Source organism: Olea europaea, chromosome 22 (genome assembly GCF_002742605.1).
Source record: "Olea europaea var. sylvestris chromosome 22, O_europaea_v1, whole genome shotgun sequence".
Classification (NCBI taxonomy): domain Eukaryota; kingdom Viridiplantae; phylum Streptophyta; class Magnoliopsida; order Lamiales; family Oleaceae; genus Olea; species Olea europaea.
In genome coordinates this window covers 270,419-297,386 of record NC_036258.1, presented here as the reverse complement: position 1 = coordinate 297,386, position 26,968 = coordinate 270,419, and the positions used below count along the sequence as shown (strand labels likewise).

The 26,968-nt window shown below is 36.5% G+C and overlaps 3 protein-coding genes across 3 annotated transcripts; all 3 read right to left on the bottom strand.

Moving 5' to 3' along the window:
- Nucleotides 1-3,983: 3,983 nt before the first annotated feature.
- Nucleotides 3,984-5,228, bottom strand: LOC111371832. The gene has a single exon (XM_022994004.1). It carries the CDS (start codon nucleotides 5,226-5,228, stop codon nucleotides 3,984-3,986), a length of 1,245 nt encoding a protein of 414 aa, XP_022849772.1.
- A 13,153-nt stretch (nucleotides 5,229-18,381) lies between these two features.
- On the bottom strand, nucleotides 18,382-18,747 carry LOC111371831 (polyubiquitin-like). The gene has a single exon (XM_022994003.1). It carries the CDS (start codon nucleotides 18,745-18,747, stop codon nucleotides 18,382-18,384), a length of 366 nt encoding a protein of 121 aa, XP_022849771.1.
- Nucleotides 18,748-21,229: 2,482 nt separating this feature from the next.
- LOC111371829 lies at nucleotides 21,230-22,027 on the bottom strand. Its single transcript, XM_022994002.1, has one exon. It carries the CDS (start codon nucleotides 22,025-22,027, stop codon nucleotides 21,230-21,232), a length of 798 nt encoding a protein of 265 aa, XP_022849770.1.
- Between the last annotated feature and the right edge of the window lie 4,941 nt (nucleotides 22,028-26,968).

Genomic DNA, 26,968 nt, shown 5'->3' with positions numbered 1-26,968 from the left:
GACTATATTGGTCAATAGAAACTTGGGTATTCTCATTAATGTTGATATTTTTCTTCAATTATGAAAATGTTTTTAGTCAACCATTTCGTGTAACACCATTTACTAAATTCTCGTATTTAGTAGGCAGGCTGCTGCCAAACATTTAAGTACATTAGAATAACTAGTCATTGTCACTTGCGTTGCACGAATTTTGCATTTATTGTATTTTTATTAGTATCAAAATTGTAAATTTTTCAAAACTTGTTGAAGATTCGAAGAGTTTTATGAAGTCTGGTCATTTGGTTCATTGCATTATCGCAGGGTGCACATATGTTTCTTTTTCGATTTTTTCCTCATTTTTTAAAAAAATTTGTTTTGTTCACATTATAAATATTTTTTTTCGATTTAAAATTCTTTTTAATTATTTTCTCTTTATAATAAAACTTAATTTTTTTCAATTTTAATTAAATAATATTTATATATTCTTTATTTAATTTTTATAACTTTCTTTTGTTTAATTTGTTTTGTTTTTTATTTTTATTTTTGAATTTTTTTTAAGATTTCTTTTTTCTTCATTTTTTTCCATTTTCCTTTTTATCCCCTATTATCTGCATTTAAATTATAAAACAATATCATTTCCTACGTTGAATGGCAAAACAACGCCGTTTTATTCCATTAAAATGATAAATAATTGAATATATCTTATATATAATTATAGAAAAATATTAATTATTTAATTATTAATAAATAAATCTTGATTAATATATGTTATATTCATTCATTACCTTATTGTTTGAGATGAATTTTTTTTTCCCAAAAATGAAAAAAAATCAAGATAATGACGAAAATGAACATAAGAACAATAACATTCACTAATCGTTCTATTTTATAAAATGCATAGAGATTAAGGAAAAATAAATGTACAATAAATCATTAAACAATATTTCACACAGTACGAGAAAGTGACAAAATTAACACTTGATGAACAATATCATACTTGTAACCTTTTTATGCATATTGGCACATTCACAAACATCTAATGAACAAATTCCTTCCACAGTGATTGCACGTTCTTGAGCAAAATATTGATCTAAAAAATTAAATCAGAGGGACACTACAACAAAAAAACATATCAGCATGCTTTCAAAACTAAAGGTTAGAAGACACAATAAACACCATCAACAAAGTAAAATAAATATGATGAAAAATAATTTACAAATAGATATATGTATTATTAACTTTAAATTCTCTACAATCAAGCCCATAAGAAGTCGAATACATTTAACCTAATTGAAAGCAATACAGTTAAAGTGTAAAGGATAAAACGAGATAAATTTATTGATAAATACAAACCTCTTAACCTGAAACTTCGTACACGTCAATCAGGTTGCATTTCATACATAAAATTTTTCAATTGAACATTCTCTGCTTATATACACATCTGCTTTCTTTTTGATTCAGTATGCCTATTCTTAAACCAGTTGCGAACATTTTTGTTTAGAAAAATGATTATGTGACAATAATCGGGAGACTATTTGTACAATTTCTGCATTGCTTGGACATTTATTCCCTCCATCAAATATGCGCTGAAGAATATCAAGCTGTGCAGATGTAGGCACCCAACATTGCCTTCCCATAATTAAATCATATCTAATTTTAGAGTTAGAGATAAGCTACATGTAAATCAAAGCAAGTAAAAAAGTTAACTCACATTTCAAAAAAACAAAAAAAAACAAAATTATATTCTGGGATAACTATTAACCTCAATTCTAGGCCTCATAAACTAACCCCTGGAAAATGTACGGGAACTCAACATAAACTAAAAAAAATTAGCAAGTTCACTCATGCACCAAGTCCTGAACAAATATGTTGTATTTTGACTCCTTATTGTCACAAGTCTTGAACAAAAATATGCCATAAACTATATAAGCTTTGGCATTTTGTCTGCAGTTTACGCATGGTCTAAGGGACATGTAAAACGATTGTATATGGGAATAAATCCCCTTCAAGTGGAAGATGATTAAATTCCCATGTAGGAAATTGTATTAGAGTTTAACAATTATTAACAAGTCATCTAGTTCCTTGAAACAGAGTATAAAAACATAGGTTTGAAATGCATGTTGGGAAAAAAATCTCCATCACAAGATTTTTTTTTTTTTGAAATTAAAATTCTCTTTATGATGAAATTAATTTTTTTCAATTTTAGTTAAATAATATTTATATATTCTTTATTTAATTTTTATAACTTTCTTTTGTTTTAATTTATTTTATTTTTATTATATTTTTTTGAAAATTGTTTTAAAATTTCTATTTTCATCATATTATAAATAATTTTTTTGTTCGATTTAAAATTCTTTTTAATTCTTTTCGTTTTATGATAAAACGTAATTTTTTTCGATTTTAATTAAATGATATTTTTTAATTTTAATTATTTCAATTTAATTAAAAAACTTACAATAAATATTTGGGAAAATTGCAATCGAGGTACCAAACCTTTCATTTATTAGTAGACTTTGCCCAAACTTTTAGTTTGTGCCACCGGAGATACCAAACCTTTAAAAAATGTATGGGGCTAGTCCAAAATGACGGATTCCGTCTGTTTGACCGTCAAAACCGTCAGTTGACCTCTTTAATGATAATTTCAAGAATTTTCCCCAAATAAGTGAAGGGCAACATGGTCATTACACACATTTCCCTCCTATTATATACTTCACTGTTTATTTCCCTCCATTTCTTTATCACTATATATTACCTACCTTCTCTCTCACAGGTAGTAAAAAAAATCAGCAAGAAGATGGAGGGGAATGTATGCAGATGTGGTTCCCCAGTGCAGATGAAAACCTCGTGGACGAACTTGAACCCGGGAAGAAGATTTCTCACTTGTCCTCGAAGCCAAGATGTGGGTGGATGCACCTTCTTTATGTGGTGTGACCCTCCGATGTGTGAGAGATCGAAGGAACTGATTCCTGGTCTATTACGAGTTAGGAGGGAAGTGGAAGCTAAAATCGACACCCTTCAAGCAACAAGACCAAATGTGTGGAAGATTTGGCTCTTCGGCTTTGTGTGTGGAGTGTTTGCAAAATGGGTTTGTTCCTAGGTATGTAGGGTCAGATTGTAGGATTTTAGTTTTTTTGTTCCAGAAATTTGAGCTTAGGGTTTCGAAATGGAGCTATGTGCTAGATGTTGTGAAATGCATATGTAAAAAGGAAAAAATTGTGTTGTACATTTTGACTTGAAATTTAACGATATTTTCCTTGCCTCTATGTCAAATGCGAAATTAAAAGAGCGGATTACACTTCAAACTTATCTGAAAAAGGTGCAGCATAGGTACCAAACCTTATAACGATTCGCAGAATCAGTACCAAACCTTTTCTAATTGTTTCAGATAGAGTACCAAACTTTTAAAAACATTGCAGTAAAGGTACCAAACGTTTGATAATACGTTCATAGGAAGTATCAAACATTCTCATATATTTCATAATCGCCTACACATCAGATCTTACGAATACAATTTCAGAAACCAACGATGAAAAGCAGAAACATAATGCAAGATATTCGACATCAACATTATCATCACATTGAACAATTTCATCAAAAATTCTAGTTACATCTACAAAATACACAGCATTGGAAGCATATATTTCCAGTTCAGTTTACAAAAAACCACAACATTTCCCCAAAAAGGTAACTATACAAGAGAAACCACATGATGTTCAAGATTGCGATCCTCTATGCTTGGACTTCTTTGTCTGTGACTTGGAGGTTTGCGTTGAATGTGCTTTTCTCTTCCCCTTTGTTGATTTGGTATATGTATCTTCTTGTGTGGTTGGTTGAGACTGTTGCTGTGAACTATCTTCACCAGGCAGTGCCTCCTTACAGCTTCTTCTGTTATGTCCAGACCCTCCACAGCGTTTACACGTCATCTTCATGCCAGTCCTTCCCATCTTCACGCCTGCAGGTGGCTCTGCCTGTGACCTCTTCCTCAATTTTTTGGGTCTGCCAGCCTATTTTCTCTTCTGAGGTTGAGTGAGAGGATGCTTTCCCAATTCCGGCCACAGTTCAGGCCCTGACATCGGGTGGATCACTGGGGAGTAACATTTCAGGCATGTCTCCTTGCTATACCATGGGTTGATGTACTCATATATGCCAATATCCCTTGAAAGCATGCCTGATATTGCATGGGGACATGGTATTCTAGTGAGCTGCCATTTTCTGCAAGCACATGCATGTTCTGTCAAGTCAATGCTCCACCTCAAACCGTCTCTGCTACTTATCTCAAATTTCTGGTTGCCTGCATAGTTTGCCTTCAAGTACCTTGCCTCAGACTTAGCCTTCTCAATGATTTTCACAATTCTTGGCCCGAATGCATGATCCCACCTCTCTGCCGCTTCCCTTTTTGCATTCATCCTTATCATTTGCTGATGCCGAATTTTCTCTAGCATGGAGATGATGGGCCTGTCTCTGGCAACAACAATGGAAGAGTTGAATGCCTCACACAAATTATTAAGAAGAATATCACATCTCGAATGCTCTTCAAAATGGGATCTAGTCCACTGGGAAGGAGGTTTTTCAAGGAACCAGTTGTAAGCCTCTTCACTCATGTCTTTTAACTCATTCATTGCACTCTTCCACTCCGGCACTGTTGTTGCCCTTGCTGCAGTCCAAAATAGGTTCTTAAGTACCAGACCTTTGTGTGTCAAGGTGAAATTGCTATAAAGATATCTAGCACAACACCTATGCTTCGCTCCTTCACAATATTGACTTATGGAATCCACCAAACCCTTTTGTTTGTCGGATATGAATGTCCAAGCTTGAGGGTTGTGCATCCCTATGTCATCAACCAACAATTCTATGAACCATTGCCAGTTTGTTTTGTTCTCTGCATCCACAACTGCCCATACTAACGGGAACATACAATTCTCACCATCAATGCCAATAGCTGCCAACAACTGTCCACCTTCTGCAGATTTTAGGAAGCATCCATCCAACCCAACAACTGGCCTGCACCCAGCCTTAAACCCTTCCTTACAGGCCCCTATGCAGATGTACAATCTCTTAAAAGTATGTCCCGAACATTCGATTTGGGCTGTACTGCCTGAATTTGTTCTCTTCAATTCCTCATCGTAATCCCATAAAATTTTGTATTGCTCAGCTACAATCCCGTTAATAACTTCTGCACATTTCGATCTTGTCCTGTAGAACTGATGCTTTGAAATCTCATACATGCAATCCACTTTCACAGTCTCCATAAAACTACTCATTGGAATGTTTGGATCAGACCTAAATTTTCTCACGTACTTCTTTGCCAGAAAACCTGAATTAACCCTTCTATTTTGCCACACCGTGGTACATGTATGCTCATCTACAAATATGTTAATTCTAAGACTCTTGTCGGGTTGTTGGTACGTATACAAAACCCAAGGACAATTATCTTGACACCGAACTCTCAACTGTGTCCTCATATTTTTCACGTATCTCAGTTGCCTGGAATTTTTGATTGAGTATTGAACTATTGCATTCCTTAGAATCTTGACGTTGTCGAATTTCATCCCTGGCAGAAATGAATTAAACCAGAATGCATTATCATCCAAATGAATTAAACCAGAAATGAATTACACAAAACAGTGGACATTACCTAGCTTGAACTGTGGATCTTTCATATCAGTTGCAGGGTTAAACCAGCACACATTCTTCCTTCTGGCAGATGATCCCTCAGCCTCGGTATCACTGGGTAAGCTTCTAAACTCACTGGAGTCTTCGTATTCTGTTCCAGATTCTTTCCCAGCAGCTGCCTCCCCTTCCTGCACATCCCTTACACCTTCCTGCTCACCACTTGCACCAATGTCAAAACCTTCACTCAACCTGAAATATATGTTTTCATCATTATCCTTCACAACAATATTTTCTTCCTGCTCGTACTCCGAGTCAGTGAATTCCTCTCCCAAAATACCCTCCTCATATTCATCATCCAGCTTAGGACCTTCAACAAACTCCACATCAGTTTCAGCAGCCTGCACCTCTGGTTTGGCATCATGCAACTCATGTTCAGCAGCTTGCTGCTGTGGTCCAGAAACATGCACATCAATTTCAGCAGGCTGTACCTCTGCTTCGGCATCATGTTCAGCAACATGTAGCTCATGCTGAGCCTGCTGCTGTGGTCCAGAAGCATGCACATCAATTTCAGCAGGCTGCACCTCTGCTTCGACATCATGTTCAGCAGCCTACGCCTCTTGTTCAGCAGCATGCAGCTCCTGCTGAGCCTGCTGCTGTGGTTCAGCGTCATGCAACTCATGTTCAAACCTCAACTGTGGTTCAACATCATGTGGTTTCTCTGTTTCAGCAGCATGCACTTCTGATTCATGTGAGTCTACGTCAGCCCCTATAAAATCAACCTCTGTATACTCATGCTCTGTTCCATGCACTGTATAAACTTCCTCTTCATCTGCTTCCATGTCATCCACTTCATCAACTACATACACGTCATCACCTTCTACTGATTCATCAAAAATCTCAATTGTATAGCATGGTTGCTACTCATTCAATGCTTCACCAAACTTTTGAACCTTCACCAACTCCTCACCAGTCTCACAATCAAACACTTGAACATCTTCTGTTCTGTTTCATCCCAAGGCAACTCCAAAACCTCAACTACAGGCAAGCAATACAGTTCAGCTGTCCTATTATCACCAAGCCACTTCACTAAATTCATGAAATCTGAGTCTTTAACCAACCAAAATGAACCTTCACTCATTCTTTTCTTCTCCATCTTGTACAGATATCTAATTCTATCAGAATATCCTAACATCTTCACGGCATTGTCCAAAAGAAATCTATTGAAGAAATCAGGGTCGATATAGTCTATATAACTTATTTTCCCATGCTCATACACAAAATTTCTCATCTTCTGCAATAAAATTCCACCATGATGAAGCCGTATGCTGAAGTACTTTGACTTTTCCCCTGAAAAAACACCGAAAAAAAGGAAGTTAAGCCCTAGCCCTTTTCAGTTCGAGCAGCGAACATGTGCAGAAAAGATAGTACACAAGCATTACGCTCTAATACACCAAATCACTTAAAATTTTTGAATTCCCAGTACGTGAACACAATCGAACAGGGGAACTTCATTATCATACAACTTCACACCGTAAACCGAAAACAGGGGAAGACACTTACCATACACGGGTTGAGGAAGAGAGCCTCGAATGTGGGCTGCAATGTTCACTGGATGTTCGTCTTCTTCGAAGTCCGTTTCGTCTTCTTCGTGGGTTTTCGCAGGTTTCATAGTGGATGGTGAGTGGAAGGAAGTTGCAGCTGACGTGTTTGATGTTGAGGAGGGATATGTGTGTAATGACCATGTTGCCCTTCACTTATTTGAGGAAAATTCTTGGAATTATCATTAAAGGGGTCAATTGACGGTTTTGGCGGTCAAATAGAAGGAAACCGTCATTTTGGACTGGCCCTACACATTTTTTAAATGTTTGGTATCTCCGGTGGCACAAACTAAAGGTTTGGGCAAAGTCTGCTAATAAACGAAATGTTTGATACCTCGGATGCAATTTTTCCTAAATTTTTTTTTGCCTGTAATTCTTTTTTTTTTTTTGGTTCCTTAATTGCAATTATTCTCATTACCCATTTTCTGATAGTGGGGAAATGGCATATTATTATTACTATTATTATTCTGATTTTGATTCTGATTCTAATTCTATAAGCTAAAACACGTAATATCTTGTTGAATGTTATGATAATTTCTTTCAAAAGTATAAAAAAAAAGTCATAGGGCTGTGAACCACTAGAGAACTGGCCTCATCCTCCACCTCCATCTGGAATTGGGCTTGCAGTGCATGCACCACCTCGACCTCCACTTGCTCTCGGCGTCAATCTTATTCGGGCATCAGGTAATGGGGCCATGGTGGCAGTGGAAATGACAGTCGCAGTTTTGGTTGTAATAATGGAGAGAAATGCGGCTAGCGTGGGTCTAATCTGGATAAAAATTTGTCTCTCCACTTCGTGTCACGGAGAGTGGCCATGACACACTCCTTGTCTCTCCGTGTCACGTAGAGACAACTCTTCGTGATGTCACAGAGAGGTTTTTTCTTTATTCCTTTTTTCTTTTGGGTTCTTGTCTCTTATTACAACAATTTTATTTTTTTATATATTTTTTTTACTTGTATATAAAAAAATAGACATGATTTCTTACAATAATATCTAATGATGGGAACGAAAAATAATAGCTATATAAAAAGATAGACATTAATTTGTTAAATCATTAAGTTTGTAACTATCATTTTACACAAACACGAATAAAAAAAAATTAAATAATTTAAAAAAAAAATAAAGTTATTGTAAAGTTTTTAAATTAAATTGAAATAATTGAAATAAAAAATAAATACTATTTATTTAAAATTAAAAATTACGTTTTTATCATAAAACAAAAAAGAATAAATTTTAAATCGAACAAAAAAATATTTATAATATGAAGAAAAAACAAATTTCAAAGAAATATAATAAAAATAAAATAAAAGAAAGAATATATAAAATATTATTTACTTAAAATTGAAAAAAATTAAGTTTTATCATGATGAGAAAAGAATTAAATTAAAAAAATTTATTTATAATATGAACAAAATAAATTAAAAAAAATTCTCATGGAGAGAAATCTCTCCATCCACACACACAGTGGGATGGATCCCACAAATATCTCCCTGTGGATGGAGAGATTCTTTTTAATTCTTTTCTTTGTACGATAAAGCATAATTTTTTTAATTTTAATGAAAAAATATTTATATATTATTTATTTAATTTTTGTAACTTTCTTTTATTTTGTTTTTATTATATTTTTTTGGAAAGTTGTTTTAAAATTTCTTTTTTCTTCATATTATTAATAATTTTTTGTTCGATTTAAAATTTTTTTAATTCTATTTTTATATGATAAAATCCAAATTTTTAAATTTTAATTAAATAATATTTATTTTTAATTTTAATTATTTCAATTTAATTAAAAAACTTCATAATAACTTTTTTTTGTTTCTTTTTATTTTTGCCCCTAATTTTTGTATTGTTTAATTTGTTAAATCATTTTGCTTCTTTTATTTATCAGTTAAATTGGATGATGCGAAGTAGTCAGTGTGTGAAAATGGAGAAATATTACAATTGAAGTAGAGAAATAATTGAAAACTAAAATTCTTTTCGTTTTATGATAAAATGTAATTTGTTCAACTTTAATTAAATAATATTTATTTTTATTTCAATTTAATATATGATAATTTTTTTTCTATTTTTGTCTGCAATTAATTTGTTAAATCATTTAGTTTGTAACTATAATTTTCCACCAACACGAATAAAAAATTAAATGATTTAACAAATTAAAGAAAAAAATTGCAGGCGAAAAAAAAGTTATTGTAAAGTTTTTTAATTGAATTGAAATAATTAAAATTTAAAATAAATATTATTTATTTAAAATTAAAAATTTACATTTTATCATAAAACGAAAAAAATAAAAAAGAATTTTAAAATTGAACAAAAAATTACTTATAATATGAAGAAAAAAAATTTTAAAACAATTTTTTAAAAAATATAATAAAAAAATATATGAAAGTTACAAAAATTAAATAAAGAATATATAAATGATTCTTTTCTTTTGAAAGAATATATAAATAATTCGATTTAAAAAAAATTCTTTTCAATTCTTTTCTTTTTACGATAAAACTTAATTTTTTTTAACTTTAATTAAATAATATTTATGTATTCTTTATTTAATTTTCGTAAATTTCTTTTTTTTTATTATTTTTTTTTTTTTACCATTGTTTTAAAATTTCTTTTTTTTTTCAATTTAAAATTTTTTTTTACTTTTTTTTAATGATAAAATGCAATTCTTTCAATTTTAATTAAATAATATTTATTTTTAATTTTAATCATTTCAATAAAATTAAAAAAACTTTACAATAATTTTTTTTTGTTTCTTTTTATTTTTGCCTGTAATTTTGTTATTGTTTAATTCGTTAAATCATTCAGTTTCTTTTTTTTTATTAGTTGGATTAGATGATGTGAAGTAGTGTGTGAAGATGGAGAAATATTACAATGAAAGTGATAGTTACAGTGGTAGTGGAATGTGAAAATAGAGAAATAATTAAAGACAAACGACGTCGTTTTTACTCCTACAATTAAAAAAATAAAAAGTTACAGTGCGACAAAGTGGAAGAATCCATTGTTGCCTCTACAATACCTCTGAGATTGCCCTTTTTATATAGTAGGGAAATGTAATATTAAGAAAAAATGGGACTTGTTTGGTCCATTTCAACTCGGCCAGCAATTTTTATTCACATTGGACAGAACGAAATTAGAGACTATGCCCTTCTTTGAGCCTCAATTTGGGGGGAAGAATGAATTTTTGAATACTATATTCATGAGAAATATGTGGTTAAAAAATAAGGAAAAAATTTGAATTTGCGTGTATTATTATTTTATTGAAAATTGTGGTTTAGATGATATCAAAACACTATTGAAAAATATATTTTTTTTCAAAAGAATGGGACTCAAACAATGGCTAATTTATCTTTGTCATTTATGTACGTATATTATATATGGTACAACGAAAGTGTGGTTGAGATGATGTCAAAACACTATTGAAAAATATATTTTTTTTCAAAAGAATGGGGCTCAAACAAGGGCTAATTTATCTTTGTCATTTATGTACGTATATTATATATGGTACAACGAAAGTGCTATGTACGTGGATAAATTGAACAAGCAAAACATGATTTCAAATAAAAAAAAGGAATAACAAAAATAAATTTAATATCTTCTCCGTCTTGAACCCATAACCCATCTCTCTCAAAACACAAGAAATTTTCAGCGGGAAAAATTAATAACTAAGAGGTTAAGTATCACTTATTTCAAAACTAAGAACAAATGTTTCAAATTTCAAAAATCAGATATTTATTATTTATGATTTAATTAATTAATTATATATTTTATTAATTAAATATAGAGGAAATTATCAAAATAGCCAACTTTTGGTGTTGTATTTACAAAAATGTCACTTTTTTTTGACATTACAAGAATGTCAAATTTAGACAATTTTAGACATATTTACCCTTAAAACCAAATTTAAATATCCTATAGGTCCTAATTAAATGAGATTAGACCAATCAAAGAAATTGTACAAAATTTTGAAAGAGTGTCTGACAAAATTGAATTATTGAAGAAAAAAAAGCAGAGCAAAAACCAAAATGCACGCACCAATCCCCCAATCGAAGAACCCTAAATCGCTCGTTCACTCTCTCATTTCTCTCAATGAAGTGAACGAATCTGAAGAAGAATTCCACTGAATATCAGAAAATTGCCAGCAATAGTTTAGCCATTGTATCTAAACTGCTCGGAATGAGGAAATTAAAACTGGCAGAGCAAAATCCACCCAAGGTCCCAAACTCCATTTGAAACCATTTGAAAAGTGCAAATAGTAAACCCTTAAATTTCCATATTTTCATTTCGAGCAGAAGTAGTAGCTCAACTGGAGGACCGGAGGCGGTGAAGTCTGTGGACTGTGCGTCGGTCTCAGTATTCAATCTCACACAGTTCAGGTCTTCTTGTTTATTAATTCAAAGCAATTTTGTGAGCCCTTTTTTGAATATATTCTGTATTGCTTGTGGGTTATTGTTTTTAAATTAGAAAGAAATGGTTGATGATGTGAAATTGTTGTTGTCTGTGAAAATATATTAAAAGATTATGTTTGTTAACTCTTTTGAATATATTATCCCATATTCGTCAGTTGTTGTAAAGATTATGTTTCCTTTTTTTTCAGAAAAATTATATTATTTTAGTTAATTCAACCGTAAGGCATCCAAGATCGGGATCGGGATTCACCAGACCTCGCAGAAACTATCTAAGCTTGCGACATGTAAGGCAGGAACTGACATCTTGGTTGATTTTTACCATGTGTTTTTGTGATTGGTTTTCTTCTTGTTCTTCTGTGCTGAAAATTAATGTAGTTTGATCAGATGCTTTGTTTTCCCCTTGAATGACCTGAGATAATGGTAAAATGAATTTAAGTTATCTTCGCATCAGACGACTTTGATGTTTTCCAATGAGGTCCCATATTACTTGATCCTTGCTATAAATATTTAATTGCTATAAGATGAATCTTATTCTATTTTCATTGAGCTCTTGGTCCTTGATACCTTCTTCCTCTTATTTTTTTTTTATTTTTTTAAATTTTTTTGGTGAAGTCCATTCTAGATAAGATAATGTTTTTTAGGCCTCTTAGCTTAACAAAATGGGGAGTTGGCTTTGCCCCATCGCCTAGTATATTGATTGGCTAAAATTTTACAAAGGAGTTGGACTTCAATGAACCTTGCCTTCTTGGAAATATAACAAAATTTAAGGAAAGAAACCTAGTCTATACATGAGTTATGTTTGCAGGTTAGAGAATAAAGGAACAAGAAACTAAGGCCACTAACATCCTTATGCTTGACAAACCACATTTATCTATTCTAAGCAATCCATTAATCTCAGCAGTTAACTCTTGTTATTGAAAGCTTGAACTTTTTATATTTGTATCCCCGTATTAGCTAAATGGTAGGCAAATGTATTGTCTTCTCGCCAAATATGGAAAAACTGAATGTTGAGCCTACTCTCCCAGTGGTGAATTTCTTCTAAATAGTATTGGACTTTCTGAAGTTCATCTATGCCTTCCTTTTTTATTTTTATTTATTTATTTTACATTAGAAAAGTGAATCAATCTCTGCACATAATTGGGCTGTATCCAAATTAATAGCATAGCTTAAGAAGAACATGAGCCATAGAAGTCATAACATGCTAGGAGAACCTTACCTACATGATTCTTATCACACCCCCACCTGCAGCTAGATTTGAGTTCCCTTTGAGGCATTCATTAGAGTTTAGTTTGACAACATCAACAGAAGGTTAATGGACTAAAATTAATTGAATTTGATGAGTCTCATGGTTGTCTGAGAGTAGTCCACTTGGTGCAGAGGGCATCCCGTGCTTTCTTTTGAGGACATGTTCAATTATTTCTTGATGCTTACTTTTAAATATAACTAGTGCAAATTCTGCCTCTTGCTTTGGTTTTATGCTATAAGTGTTAATGCAATTGTGCACAAATATACATGTTGTATGGGGCTGATTACATAAGTTGCATGGTAGCATGGGTCAAAATCTCAATACAAAAGATATCCCTACTTTGATGCCAATGCAGGAAACAACTTCTATAGAATTCATGTCTTGTCAAGATTTAAAAATTATGAATTGTAAAGATTTAAATATTTGAGTGTTTATTTGAAGAAGGAGCTTCCTAGTACGCTTTATCATGCTGCTAGTGATCAAATTCTGCCAGTTAAGACTTATAAGTCTAAGAAGGGTTGAAGGTGGAACTGAAAAGATGCATTGTTCTAAATGAGGACCATTTTTATTGTTTGTTAAAAGAAGGTCACGTCTTTTAAGATTGTTGAGATTTAGAACATAGTTATGAAAATCCTGAACATGCAAGGAGCTGGTAATGATGGAATATCATCATTTCCACTTGCTTTTCTTTTGCCCGTCATTAAACTCATTTAGGTAATTAAATGCAGTAGTATTGCATGAGAATACCAGATTGAATTGGATATACGCGAAACCGTAAGCATTTAGTGTATTTTCTCTTTATAACTGCTTAAGCATCAATTAGTTGGTTTATGATGTCAATTTCTAGTTTCTTGATTTCAGTATTCTTCATGTGTGAATATGAACTTTCTCTTCATACATATGTCGTGAACTTGATATCCTTGCTTCACATTTCAGCATTCAACATTGTGGTCTCTATCAAAACCATGAATTCTTTAGGTGTAACTTATAGGAATCAATATTCTGTGGGCTGATTTGGAAAAGGGATTTGACCATTACAAATCAGCTTTAATATTACTTTTGCTTATACTTGATATACACTTTCAGTTTATAATGCGTAATAATTAAAATATTTGGAGATTGGTATTCAAGAAATGTGGCATTTTCAATATATGCTCTTCTTCAATACGTTTTTTATGCGCAACATTTCTTTCTGTTGTTGTAGAACTAAACTTTGTGGAGTGTGAACAAAGAAAAGAGACATATCTGTCCATAGCTCTTTGCAACTGCTACAACTAGACGAGGTGAAAGCACTTTCTTCTCTCTTGTTATTGTGATGTACGAATATGTATTGAATTTATCTCGCACAAGATATTCACAAACCAACTTGCTGCTTTGCATATCTCTTAGATGGTGTTTTCAATGTAGTTATAAAGGGGAAACTAGTCTTGTTTGCTTGCCTTCTACTGTAACGGTCGTTTTTTACTTGGTTGCTTCATTGTGTTTACATTCGTACTTTGCATGGCTGGCTATGAAATGACTTTCTAGAATTAATATCCACGTTTTCACCTTCATTGTGATTTTTGGGATGACCGGATTTGGGCATGTTCTACATTTTGATATAGGGCACCATGCATATGTAACATCTAAGTTTTAAAGCGTTTTGTGAATTTTCGGGAGCCTGGTTTTCCACTGTTATGTAGCAAGTTTGTGGGTTGGGACACCATGAATACGTATGCCATATTTATGTTGAAAATTATCGTTCCCGACATTTGCCTCCTGTTATTCTCGACAGTTGGCTGAACCCCGACAGATGAACTGTCGTTCCCGACAGTTAGCTGCTGGCATTCTCGACAGATGACGTATGCCACTGTAAGGCAGAGTGCAGTCATCTGTCGATACAGGTTTCGGTGACAGTGTCTCGACACATGACGGTGGGCACAGACGACACTGCAAGTGCGTCAAGAAACAACATGTCTGTCAAACATTCAGATGTCATTACCGCATGTATTTTTACACATTACAAAATTTTTTTGCTAACATGTTATTTTGTTGAATATTGCAAGCACAATTCGCCATAATAAATGTTTACTGCAACTTTGGGTAGATGATATGTTCTTATAAGTTTCTCGTATTACTTGTTCCAATTGATGTGGTTGCATGCTCCGCAGAAGTACGCTTGTAATTTGTAATATTCAGCTGCTGTTAAATTATGGTCTAACCATTATCGTTTCATCTGCAGATATTATGGAATTTCAATTTCTGGTGCCCGAGAATGAACGGTTGCCGGCACGTATCTCGCAACGGAGCAACTTTAAGTACATAAAAACAGTGATGGATAACTTCAACGACCGACTTCGAGCTGACTTTTCGGAGATCCAGTTTTCTACTCAGCTGATCCAGGCATTGGTGTGCCGAGGGATCCGTTGCGATAAGTCCCATGAGTTGTAGTTCAATGTACAGGGCCACCTTACCCGGTTTGGACTGCAGGAGTATGTTATCGTCACTGGACTGCATGCTGGGTCGTTTTCGGAGGGCGATCGGTACACAAAGGCATTGGAGAAGAGGAGGCTGAAGGAAAAATATTTCAAATCGCTGGAAAAGATTTCATGTGCCCAGTTGGAGAAGGCCTTTCTCCGCGCGTCGACACCCGGGGCAGATAGATACAAGCTCGGGCTTGCTCTAATTGTGGAAGGAGTTATCACTGCTCCGGACAATAATGTCAGCATTGATGAGGATACGCTTGCCATCGTGGACGACCTGGAGCTGTTTTTTGCGTACCCCTGGGCCAAAGTGGGGTATAGGCATTTGTTGAAGGGATTCTAGGGTATTTGGGCACGTAAATGAGCGATGCGAAGACGAAGAACGAGAAGGACGTCAGTTACACAATTCACGAATTTTCAATCGTCATGCAGGTACGAACAACATTATGTTTATGTGTTTTGTTTGTCAGTATTAGACCATGCCTCCATAGTGTTTGGACGGATATTAATGCGACATTTGTTTTGTTATCGTCCGGACAGATTTGGGCATATGAGGCCATGCCTGAACTCGACGAAAGCTTTGGTGAGCGTGTGGGTGAACGCTCGCCCCGACTTTTGTGCTGGACCTCCACCAAACAACCACAGCAGCGTACATACGATGCGTTCTTCAGGGACATACAGGTCATGGACATTTTTCATTTGCCTTTCCATTATTTTATTTAATTGGGAATAGTATGCATTATATTTTAACTACATGTTCTCCCCTGTTTCTACAGCTGCACGTGCACGCCGCACTCGTCCCACGGAGGTCGAGCGTGATCTGCCATACATCGTTAGTTTGGCGCCGTTTCCCGATCATCCAGTGCAATTTTTGGACGACCTCGCTAGGAGGGTTGTCGGCCCACAGTTCCATGAGGCGGCACTAGCTAGTGGGGAAGATGACGGTAGCGATGCGGGTGACGGGCATGACGACGAGTCCGGTGCAGGGGCGAGGACGTTGACATATCCGCGAGTGATGGCCATCACACACCGGAGGGCAACGGGGACGATAGGTCTAAGCCTGATGACAGTGGAGAAAGCGATCGCGACCCCTCCAGCGAGACCGGTGGTAGTGACAGCGAGGACGAAGTGGATGCCTCGGGACGATAGTCGGGTGCATTACCCACTCCAGTGGTTGCCTCGTCCACATCTGGGGTTCAGGGTACGCGTGGTGGAGTGACTTTGATGAGGGAGGACGTGAAGGGCATGTTGTATGACCAGTGCATCCTCTTCGAGATGAGGTTGCGGACCGTGAAACTTGAAATCATGCAGCACGTCACCGAGGAGTTCGCCAGACTGAGGGACTTCATTTCTACCTTGGTGCCCCCGTCTAGTGGCACCTCCACTTCCGCTGCAGCTCCGGTAGTGAATGAGCCAAACCTTTGGGACGACCCCCACGAAGATATGAGTTTATGTTACTGTTACTTCCATTTACAACACGTGTGCAATTTTTCATATGCGTTTGCTTAGAAATGTATTTTTGAATTTGCCAAATTACTTTGATGTACATGGAGGCGACATGGACCTGTGCCCGGATGACGGTGGCCGTCCTTCCCCTATCGGGAACTTGGAGGTGAATGGTATGTCCGTTAGTTCTATGTAACACATTTTTGGTCTTCGATGTCATGTCATCTCGTGATATGCTAGTCTATTGAATATGAGTGTAATACTATTTTTTTTTTTGGTTTCCAAGTAGACGGGCAAGGCAGCGACGTACGGAGCCCGCATGACGACAACCGTGGTGACAAGGCTGAAATGCAGGAGGGGAACGGTGCATAAATTTTGTATTTTATGTCATCTCATCTCCTGATATCTTTCTTGTCCTATTTTATTTGCCTTTACTTACTGTCTTCAATTTAAGTCGTTCAATAATTACTTATTTGTTTTCGAGTAGCCGGGGAAGGCAGCGACAAACGGAGCACACTCGACAACGACCATGCAGACGAGGGTGAAATACATGCGGTGAACGGTACGTTCGTTATTTTTTTCAACTTCTGTCGTCTCATTTCATCATACGCATATATATTCAATTTCACTCGTTCATTCATTTGTTCTCTATCTTCCAACTAGATGGGGAAGGCGGAGACAAATAGAGCCCAGAGGACGACGACCGTACGGAGGAGGGTGACATGCAGGACATGAATGGTACGTGCGTAATTTTTTCCAACTTCTGTGATTTGGGTTCTATTACCAAACACTTCCCCCCCTATGCAAATGATAATTCATATCTTGTGTTTATTCATTTCACCCAATTTTCTTTGAACTAGACCCAGGAGAGACTGTCCCCACCCTCCCCAGCGACGACAACAAGGAAGGCCCATCGACTCATGACGTCACGGAGGTGGACGGTATGTGCTTTTTTTCCTTCAATAATCTTATTCCACGACTATGTGGTGTCGTTCACACAGAACAGTTTCACTAAAATGCTAAAATGTTTTATATGGGTGCTGACACAGAGTTGTCGGCACAAGTGACCATACCGGAGAAGGGAGGCAATGTGGGCAGCACAAATAGGCGGCGATCGACTCGTGTTCGACATCGTGCACCACCTACATGGACGCCATACACGAGGGGAAGGGCAAAGAGAGTAAAGAAATGAGTGAGTTCAAGTGGTTTGATAAGGTCTGATGTAGTAGTAGATACGTTGTTGGTAACAAAGACATGCTTTGAATTTGGTTTGGTTTAGGGACGGATACGTTTGCTCACCCATATGCTACACGTTAAATTGTCTTATGTACAGTACATAAATGTTTAGTGCAAGCATGTGATGGTATTGTCGGTACATTTTGTGTGTATGCGTTGACGACATAATGCATTTACAGTTCCTGAAATATGGTACACGTTAAACTGTCTTTTGTAGGGTACATATCGTTTTGCTATAATACATGTTTAGTGTAAGCATGGGATGGTACTGTCGGTAAATTTTGTGTGTATGCGTTGACGATATAATGCATGTATTGTTCATGAAATGTGAAAGGATACATCAACATCATAACTAAAATGAATATATCATCATTCTTGTACATCCCAGTCATATGACTTGTCAACACGAACTGACGATTTTTCCTGTTAGAGTCCTCACAAAAATCTGCATGCCTACCCGCAACCTCAGCACGAAGTGCAAAGTTGACTCCTGGTCTGGTGGGATTCCTTCCTTATCCTGAATTGTAGCTTCAACATTATCGCTGGTGTTGGAGCTTTCACCTTCACGGGTTATTGTCTTCCCAGTAAAGGTTTTGACAATAATCTGCCTGTCACCACCAAGCCTCAACATGAAGTGGAGTGTGGACTCCTTATGAATTTTATAGTCGCTCGAACTACGGCCATCCGAAGCTGTTAACCAGCGAACATGAGCCTCTGCGTTGGTCTGGTGCGATGCCTTCCTTGTCTTGTATGTTGGCTTCACCATTATATTTATGGTCTGTATTGTTTATGATATGTGAAAGGGTTCGTTTTTTGGCCATTAGATTGCCTGCACATTTTCTACTCCATGGGTGAGTACATTTTCTGGTTCTTACGTTGATTGGATGGATAGTTAATTACTTGCTCTGCTCTGTCATTTCACTTTAGTGGACACCTAATGCAGGTAGGCAGCTGATTAATTCGGAGGGCTGATTTTTCAGTTGAGCATGTGCTTTCATCGAGGTGTGATGACGAGTTTTTGTACAATGATGAAGAGGTATAGTTAATAGCACCAAATAACAGCCAAAGGGATCCAAACCTGGGCTCATGCCTGAAGGTGCAACTGTGGAAACGATTACATCGTATCACATATGATGTGTTTGAATTGAAATTGAGATACTGATGCAAGTTCTTCCCTTCTGAATCAGATAGATGGTTGATGATGTCAAGGGGGTTTATGAGATTACTTCAATTCCATATGAGGATATGGTTAAGTGGAACGCACATTGAGACATGACATTTGTTTGCACTCTAATTAATTTGATGTTCATGGTACTTGATGAAGTAGTAGTATTATGTAATTTCATTTCATTGGAGTTGAAGGTGTTATACCTGCACAAATGAGTCATGGTATGAAATGATTTTGTGTGTAATGGAGTGTGATCGAACGATCGAGGACAATGATTATTGTAAAATTCGCATTACCATAGAATGAAAAATTCGATGTTATCTTTGCTACGTTGGCCCCAACATTACAACCGATGTATGTTTATTTCGACATGCGTTTTAGTATAAATTCGCTTGTTCGTAGAAATTAAAGTTTATTTTAAAAATGGCTTGTAAAGTCATCCAATGTTCATCTTTATTGGCAGGGACATTAATTTTATCAATTTTTCATGCAATTCATATGATTTAGAATTTAAAAACGGTATTCAATTGTGACTAAGGAGTACAAAAATTTTGTTAAGTAATGTAAGTACAAATTCATTGCAGAAATGTTGCCATTGCAGGTATTGCACATAGGTACAATTTACTCATAATTCTCACCATTTATGGACTGCATTAAAGTACACTTACACTCTTAACCATCACACTAAACCATCACACCAATGGTCAATCAAGTGTTAAGTAGAAATGAAATGGTGGTTGGTTGGTAAATTGCTTTAAATGTCCTCATATACCTCCAGTATAAAGCAAGGCTTGCACTCTTCAAGTGGGAAATATAAAACTATTTCTGAGGCATCTTGTAGCAGGAACGTATCAAAGTATTTGAAGTCTGTTTCTTCGTACGAAAATAATGGCATCGTCCACGGGAAGCAATTCACCGCTGGCACTTCATGAGCCGATGCCGACACCCGGTTCAACCCCGCTATATCCTATCGTAATTTCTTCGGACGATGAGGAAGTGAGTTCGAATGGTGGTAGGAGAGCCATCATTGTCGTTCCCTTTTCGAACCTGGACGAAGTTGCAAGTGATGAAGGTGAGTCTCCGAGAAATGTGCTTGAATGGGTCGTCCCATTTATGGATGCAGACGAAGTTCAACGTTACGAGGATGAGGGGCAAGGTCGCGTTCCATCGCCCGAGGTAATTGTCATCAGCTCGGATGATGACGGTGGGGAAGAAGGTTCAAGTGTTAGCTCCAAGTGAAGAGTCCGGCTTTGTTGTGTGTGTGGGTTTCTACGTATGTATGTATAGTGGTTTTTGTAACGGATGGATTTTGTGAGGCTTAACCAATTTTGTAGCAAGTAGGAAACTCCCGTTGGCAAGTTATGTGTTTTTTGTATTTTATTAAGCGGAGCGTCACACAACTGTCGAGAATGGCAGGCACCATCAGTCGGGAACGACAGATGAACTGTCGGGGTTTACTGGCAAATTTTCTGTGTATGTAGTATGCATATTCATATAACATGTAGTTTGGGTGAACGAACACAACCTAATGTGTACATTGAACGTAGTTTGTGAACTTTGCGGACAGTGTTATGCGCTACAAATGGTGTGTTCGTAATATGCATTTCAAAGGAAACTTGTATAATGGTTGAACTTTTCATATTCCGTACATTCTATTTATAGTGTCAACAAAGGTAACAATGTTATGCACAACAAAATTGTATTTTGGTTCGAGACAGTTATGTAGTGCGTTGTGCCTATTTGCGTTCTGTTAATGTTAACATAACAAAGAGTAATGTTTATGCGTAAGAGAATGAAAACAGTAATACAATATTTACACTATCATATACAAACAACATCGGGGGAACGCTTCACTTACAACTTCAACCACTCACGTACAAAATACTGCTTACATTGGACGTGGTACAGTGTGGTTCGAACATGTGGTCCGGTTATGACCAAGTCTACCACAACGAGTGCATTTTCTGAGCCGTGTGGTGTACTCGTGTCTGGATTGCTTACGTCGTGTGGGTGGTCTACCTGGAGGATGACGTACACTAGGGGGCATAATAGGAGTACCTGTAATTTCGGGTGGAACATTTCAGTCCACTTCACGCTGAATAGGATATATAGCTTCTCCATAGGCACCCTTCCAGTACTCGGATGTGTAATACGGTGAGCAGAGATCGTACAATGACTTACCTCTCAGGCAAGCAGCACGGGTTATATAAACGCACGGCATACAATTCAGCTGGAACTCACGACAAGTGCACATCTTTTCGGAGAAGTCTACGATGTCTGTGTCGTTAGATATTCCAACTCGTGTTAAGTTATTTGTCAAGCCATGCGCTCGCAGCCTAGTACCTGCTTCGAACGTCGTCCGTAACTCATTTTCCATCATTGTTGACAGAACGATACTGTATGCGGTTGCACTTGCTCGACGTTCATAAAACCACTTATGCATAGTATGCCGAATGTGTTCCACTAAGCACATGATCGGTAACGAACGGGCATGTCTCAACATTGAGTTCAAAGATTCTGCGTTGTTGTTGGTCAAAATGTTGTACCATTGGCCAACAAATAGTGCACGTGACCAAAATGGGAAACCTGCTCGCTCCAAGTACCCGTACGCTCTTGCACTAGTCCTACGAAACTGTCCCATAAGTCTTTCAAACTCTTCAGTCCGGTAAGTTCTTGCGGCTCTTTTGAATAGAAATATTGAACTTGCATTGTTGTACCGCTGGATTAAATTCTTTTCCATATGCCAAACACAGCACTCGTGGTGAGCCCGAGGAAATAGGTAAGCAATGACATTTTCATTCCTATTTTTCCTGTCGGAAACAAACACCAATTCGTCCGAGTTACCTATAAGATCTTTCAAATTTGATAAAAACCACATCCACGATCTATTCGTTTCGGCATCAACAATCCCCCAAGCTAACGGATAAATCGTTTGTTGGCGTCTTGGGCAGTTGCCAGTAAAAGGTTACCTTTGTACGGACATTTCAAGTGATTGCCGTCAACACAAATAACGGGCCTCATGTAGTGCAAGTAACCCCGAATGCTTGCACCGAAAGCTAGGAAAAGGTAGTGAAACCTGTTACGAGAATCTACTTCGATATCCGTTACCGTCCCCCGGTTACTCTCTCCTAGGACGTGACAAGTACGAAGAAAGTTTTTGAAAGCTATCACCCGATGTACCATGTAGCAAATGTAAAGCAGCGACCTTTCCCCTACGTACTTGATGGTAACTAATTTTCACACTAAACTCACGTTCCATGTCACGAGCAATAGTGGTAGGATCATACGATCTGTACGTATTATCCAATTTCCCCATAATCTGCTCAGCAATTACGGAACTAGTGGCATGTCGATGTGCATTACGACGATAATCTATGGAACATGTGTGCACATTGTTGAATTTGCGGATCATGAAGATGGCGGACTGCTTCACACTCGAAGCACGTAACATCCACTTACAATTATCGTCGGCACATACAATGGTTAACAATTTTTGGCTTGACCTGCTAACCTGAAATTGAAATTTCTCTCGCAACGCAAGTAGACGAATTCTTGAGTACAACTCGTTCTTGGTAAAAAATATTTCCCTTTAGGTAAGATCCGGCGTATTCACAGTGGAAATCCAGTCGCATGTATCCGGACTTTTGGAATGTGATAATAGTTCTTCGTCAACGTCAGCAATATTACCAGTATTTGTACCATGTAAGGGATCGTCGAACATCTCATGTAATGGTGCAGTCCGAACATCAAAAATTGGATTATCCGCTGCATTATTGTTTGGGACACTTTGCTGATGATTGAGCTTGTCGTCCTGTACAGTGTGGTGATCTTCCGCTGCGGCGAACAATTGTTGGCTGTAATTTGTATCCCTCTCCATTTCAACACTTGGCAGGCCGATTTCCAAAGTCGTAACGCAGAGGGTAGTTTCTTTATGAACTGATATGTACCAATTTACGTCTTCATCTTCGACTATTTCGACCGGCGGTATATTCATGTTCGGAACTTTGAACTTCAATTCCAATTTTGTGCGCGGATCGAAAACACCAAGTTTCTCGTTCAACCGTAACAATAGCTCCGGTAGTATGATACTGCTCGGCACTAAAATGGAAGTGGTTTTCTCCCCAGTCCACTTCCATTTATCATTCATGTAAACAAACTTTCCCTCGTGTGACACGATGAATTTCAAATTATTGTTCATACCTGAAATGTTGGGAATGCAACGATAAGAATTATGCGCAATCAAAATGTCGACTATATAATAGCATGGAAGTGACACGTTCCAATATTTAAACCTATGCAATACTACAAGGTCAAATTAAGGGTGTCAAGAATTTTCAGCTGTCCAATTCGACAATTTACTTATCTATCCCGGCAGTTTATAAATGTCGGGTACGACAGTTCAAATGTCGATCCCGACAGTTTCGAAATGTCGAGTTCGACGGTTCAAGTGTCGGAACTGCCGAGAAGTTTCAAATGTATTTGGTAGCATTAATGCTTATAATCATTTCTCAACTACAACATCACGACCTATTTTCAGAAATAAATGACTGAATGCTTCATTAAATATGGAATACTTCGCATTTTCCAAAATATTTTTGGTATATTTTTCCTTCAAGAATATTAAAAAAACAAGATCATCATATTGTTTTTAACATTCTAAAAAAAGTAAACTATTAAATAGAAATATAAACAATTCGTAACAACTGACATTTCAAGATAGATGAAGAAAATGGATGAAACAATGTCTTTTTTAGGAAGAAGAAAATGAATAAAGAAGATAAATGAAATAAGGGTTTCTTTCACAATAAACTTGTTTTTTAATGTTAATTCGGGTTTTGAAGGATTTTATATTCATTTTTTATTAACTAAATTCGTATTTTACAATATAATATTTATATTTTCAATTATTATAATATACAAATTAAACAATCAAATCACAACATTAATTATTTTGAAAAACAATCATGAAGGAGCATTAAATGCTCAAAAGAAGTCAAATTAAGGGTAATTTAGACATTTTACAACAAGAAAGTGATATTTTTGTACAAATTGTGTGCACATCAAAGTTTTTTGTGCATTTTCAAAAAAAGTGACATTTTGGTAAATTCCCCTTAAATATATTGAGATCACATATCCATACAATTTGATCACAATTAATGATTTAGTTAGTCACATATTTTTCGATCACAAATCAGAATTTTGATGTCACAAATTATTTTACAGTCATAATTCAAAAACTTTATAGGCCACAATTTGTTCATCAAACAAATAAAAAAAATTTATAAATCACAATTTATTTATCGATAACAAATATTATATAATTTATGGTCACAACTATATATTAGTCACAATTACAACGTCGAAGTCACAAATCACAAATTTTATCACAACTTATTTGTTGGTCACATATTATTCTTTGGCCACAAAATTTATAAGTTACAACCTATTTTATGTCATAAAATATCAAATTATTAGTCACAACGTAACAAATTTTGAGATCCCACATTATTTATTGATCACAAATTATATATTTTATTGATCACATTTAATCAAAATATTTCGTGACCACCACCATGATCACCATGTCACCACTCTACATCCCACTCCAACACCAATGTCGCCATCACTACCACCATATCGTACTGCCACCTCCACCAAATAATTTGTGACTACGAGTATGCTTCCTTTTCGTGTCCTTCTTACTACTCGACACTACCAAATGTTCCATCGCCATCATCATAACCACCTATGCTAAGACTATCATTTACAGCCACCTTCGTCTTTATCATTATATCTACACTCCAACAAATATTAACCTTCCACTAATCGTCAGGAACAATCTTAGACCACCACCACCTTTTCACAACCCTCTTCTGGACCACCAGTGATTCAGCCCCTAGCACTATCGCCTCCACCATTGTACCACCAATAGCCACTACCTCTACCACACCATAAACACAAGCCCCATCGAAAAAAAATTCCCAAATTCGCCCGCAACCACTATAAACAATCACCACCACCAAAATAATCAACACGAGAAAATAAATAAGATAGAGCACCTGCCGCATAGCCTTACCTCAACATACCAATCTAAAGCACATCATGTCAAACAGAGAAAGCGAAGATGGTTCTATATGCAGAAAGAGAGAGACGACAGCGATGTGGTGATAATGCACAACGGAGAGAGAGATCGGAGATTGCAATCGATCTAAAAATGCATCACATCGAAAAAGGAAGTGGTTCTATGTGCAGAAGGGAGGAGAGAGAGAGAGAGAGACGACAATTACGTTGTGGTGGTGCACGACGAAGAAAGAGATAGGAGATCGACGATGGTCAGTAAAGAGAGAGATAGGAGATCAGCGGTGGTTCAGTAAATAGAGACAAGAGATGGCGATGAAATATAGAGAGAGAAATGAGAGGGAAGAATGTTTATAAATTTAGGGTTTGGGAGTGTGGTGGGATGGGATGAAGGGTATGCTAATTAATTTAATTTTATAATATTATTACTAATATTTAGAATGTTAATAATAGTCGATTTTCGAAATAAAAAATTGTAACTCTTAATTATGAAATGTGTTACGCCCCTATATGAACCACTTTGGAAAGTTTACCACCGCGTTATACGAGGTGTTCAACACCCATCCGAAGTGGTTCCGAAGTGACGCCACCACCAATGTTGTCAATTTGCTAACGCACTACAAGGCATAGACAATCTACTGAATCGACCGAAGAGTCCTCGTCCCTGAAGCCGAGGCGCAGTACATTTCGAGGTTTTCTGTCAGAGGATCCGCCGTCAATTTAAGAAAGAGATCTGTGTCAAAATCCTTTCTGCCTCCAAGGTTTAATTGATTTGACGTCTCCATGAGCCTAGTTGATATGACGTATCAACTTTATGTCAACTCAACTTAAGAGAAGTAATTACCCGTCTATAGATGCAGCTGATTGATGCCTATGAGCAGACGCTTCACACCGTCAGATGCATACACGTATCTCACATCCAACAGTTCTCCTCACTTATAAATACCCAAGGTTTGGCAAGAGACAAAGGGAGATGAAACTCTTACAACTTAGCTCTTCATAACAAGTAAATATATATTCTTCTCCCCACCCTTTTGCACAAACTTGGTACTGTTCCGATCACCTGGGGCTAACTTTACCTTCGGAGTAGCCGCCGCCGCCACCCACGCTGGTCCCGACGGTGTGCATCTGACCGTGCGTTGATTGTGCGCAGGGAGGAATACGTAGAGTAGCTATCAGTTGGCCATGTGGAGGGTCCAATTTGCAAGGTCAAGAAAATGAGATTTTGAAAACATTTATGTAATTTCCACAATCCAAAATCACCCAAATCCTCACCAAGAACCCTAAATCTCAGCGACCCAAATTACGATTCGAGCTGAACGAACCCAATATAATCTCCAGTGGCACGGCATCGTCCAATTCGAAGTCCTTATACCCAAAGAACACTGTAATCTAGTATTCAGCTTCCTTCATTATCCCATAAATTTAGTCATGATACCTGTTGAGAACTAGACGGTTCATGTGAGCCCATAATCTTCTACATCTATTTTATTGGGTAGTTATTATCCCCATTATGAACAACGTATTTTAGGAAGCATAAAAAAGTGGGTTCTCCCTGCACTTTGAAATTTTCGGTGTTCATTTTTCCCCCTTCATACAGGTAGATTGCATATCTATAAAGCTCTTAGCAACCTCACCAGCAATTCATGATCATTAATAAAATATATCCTTTAAAGTTTTGCCACCACTGCTGTCTCATTTTTTTCTTGTGGGTTTTGAGAGAGAGATGGGTGACAGTTTC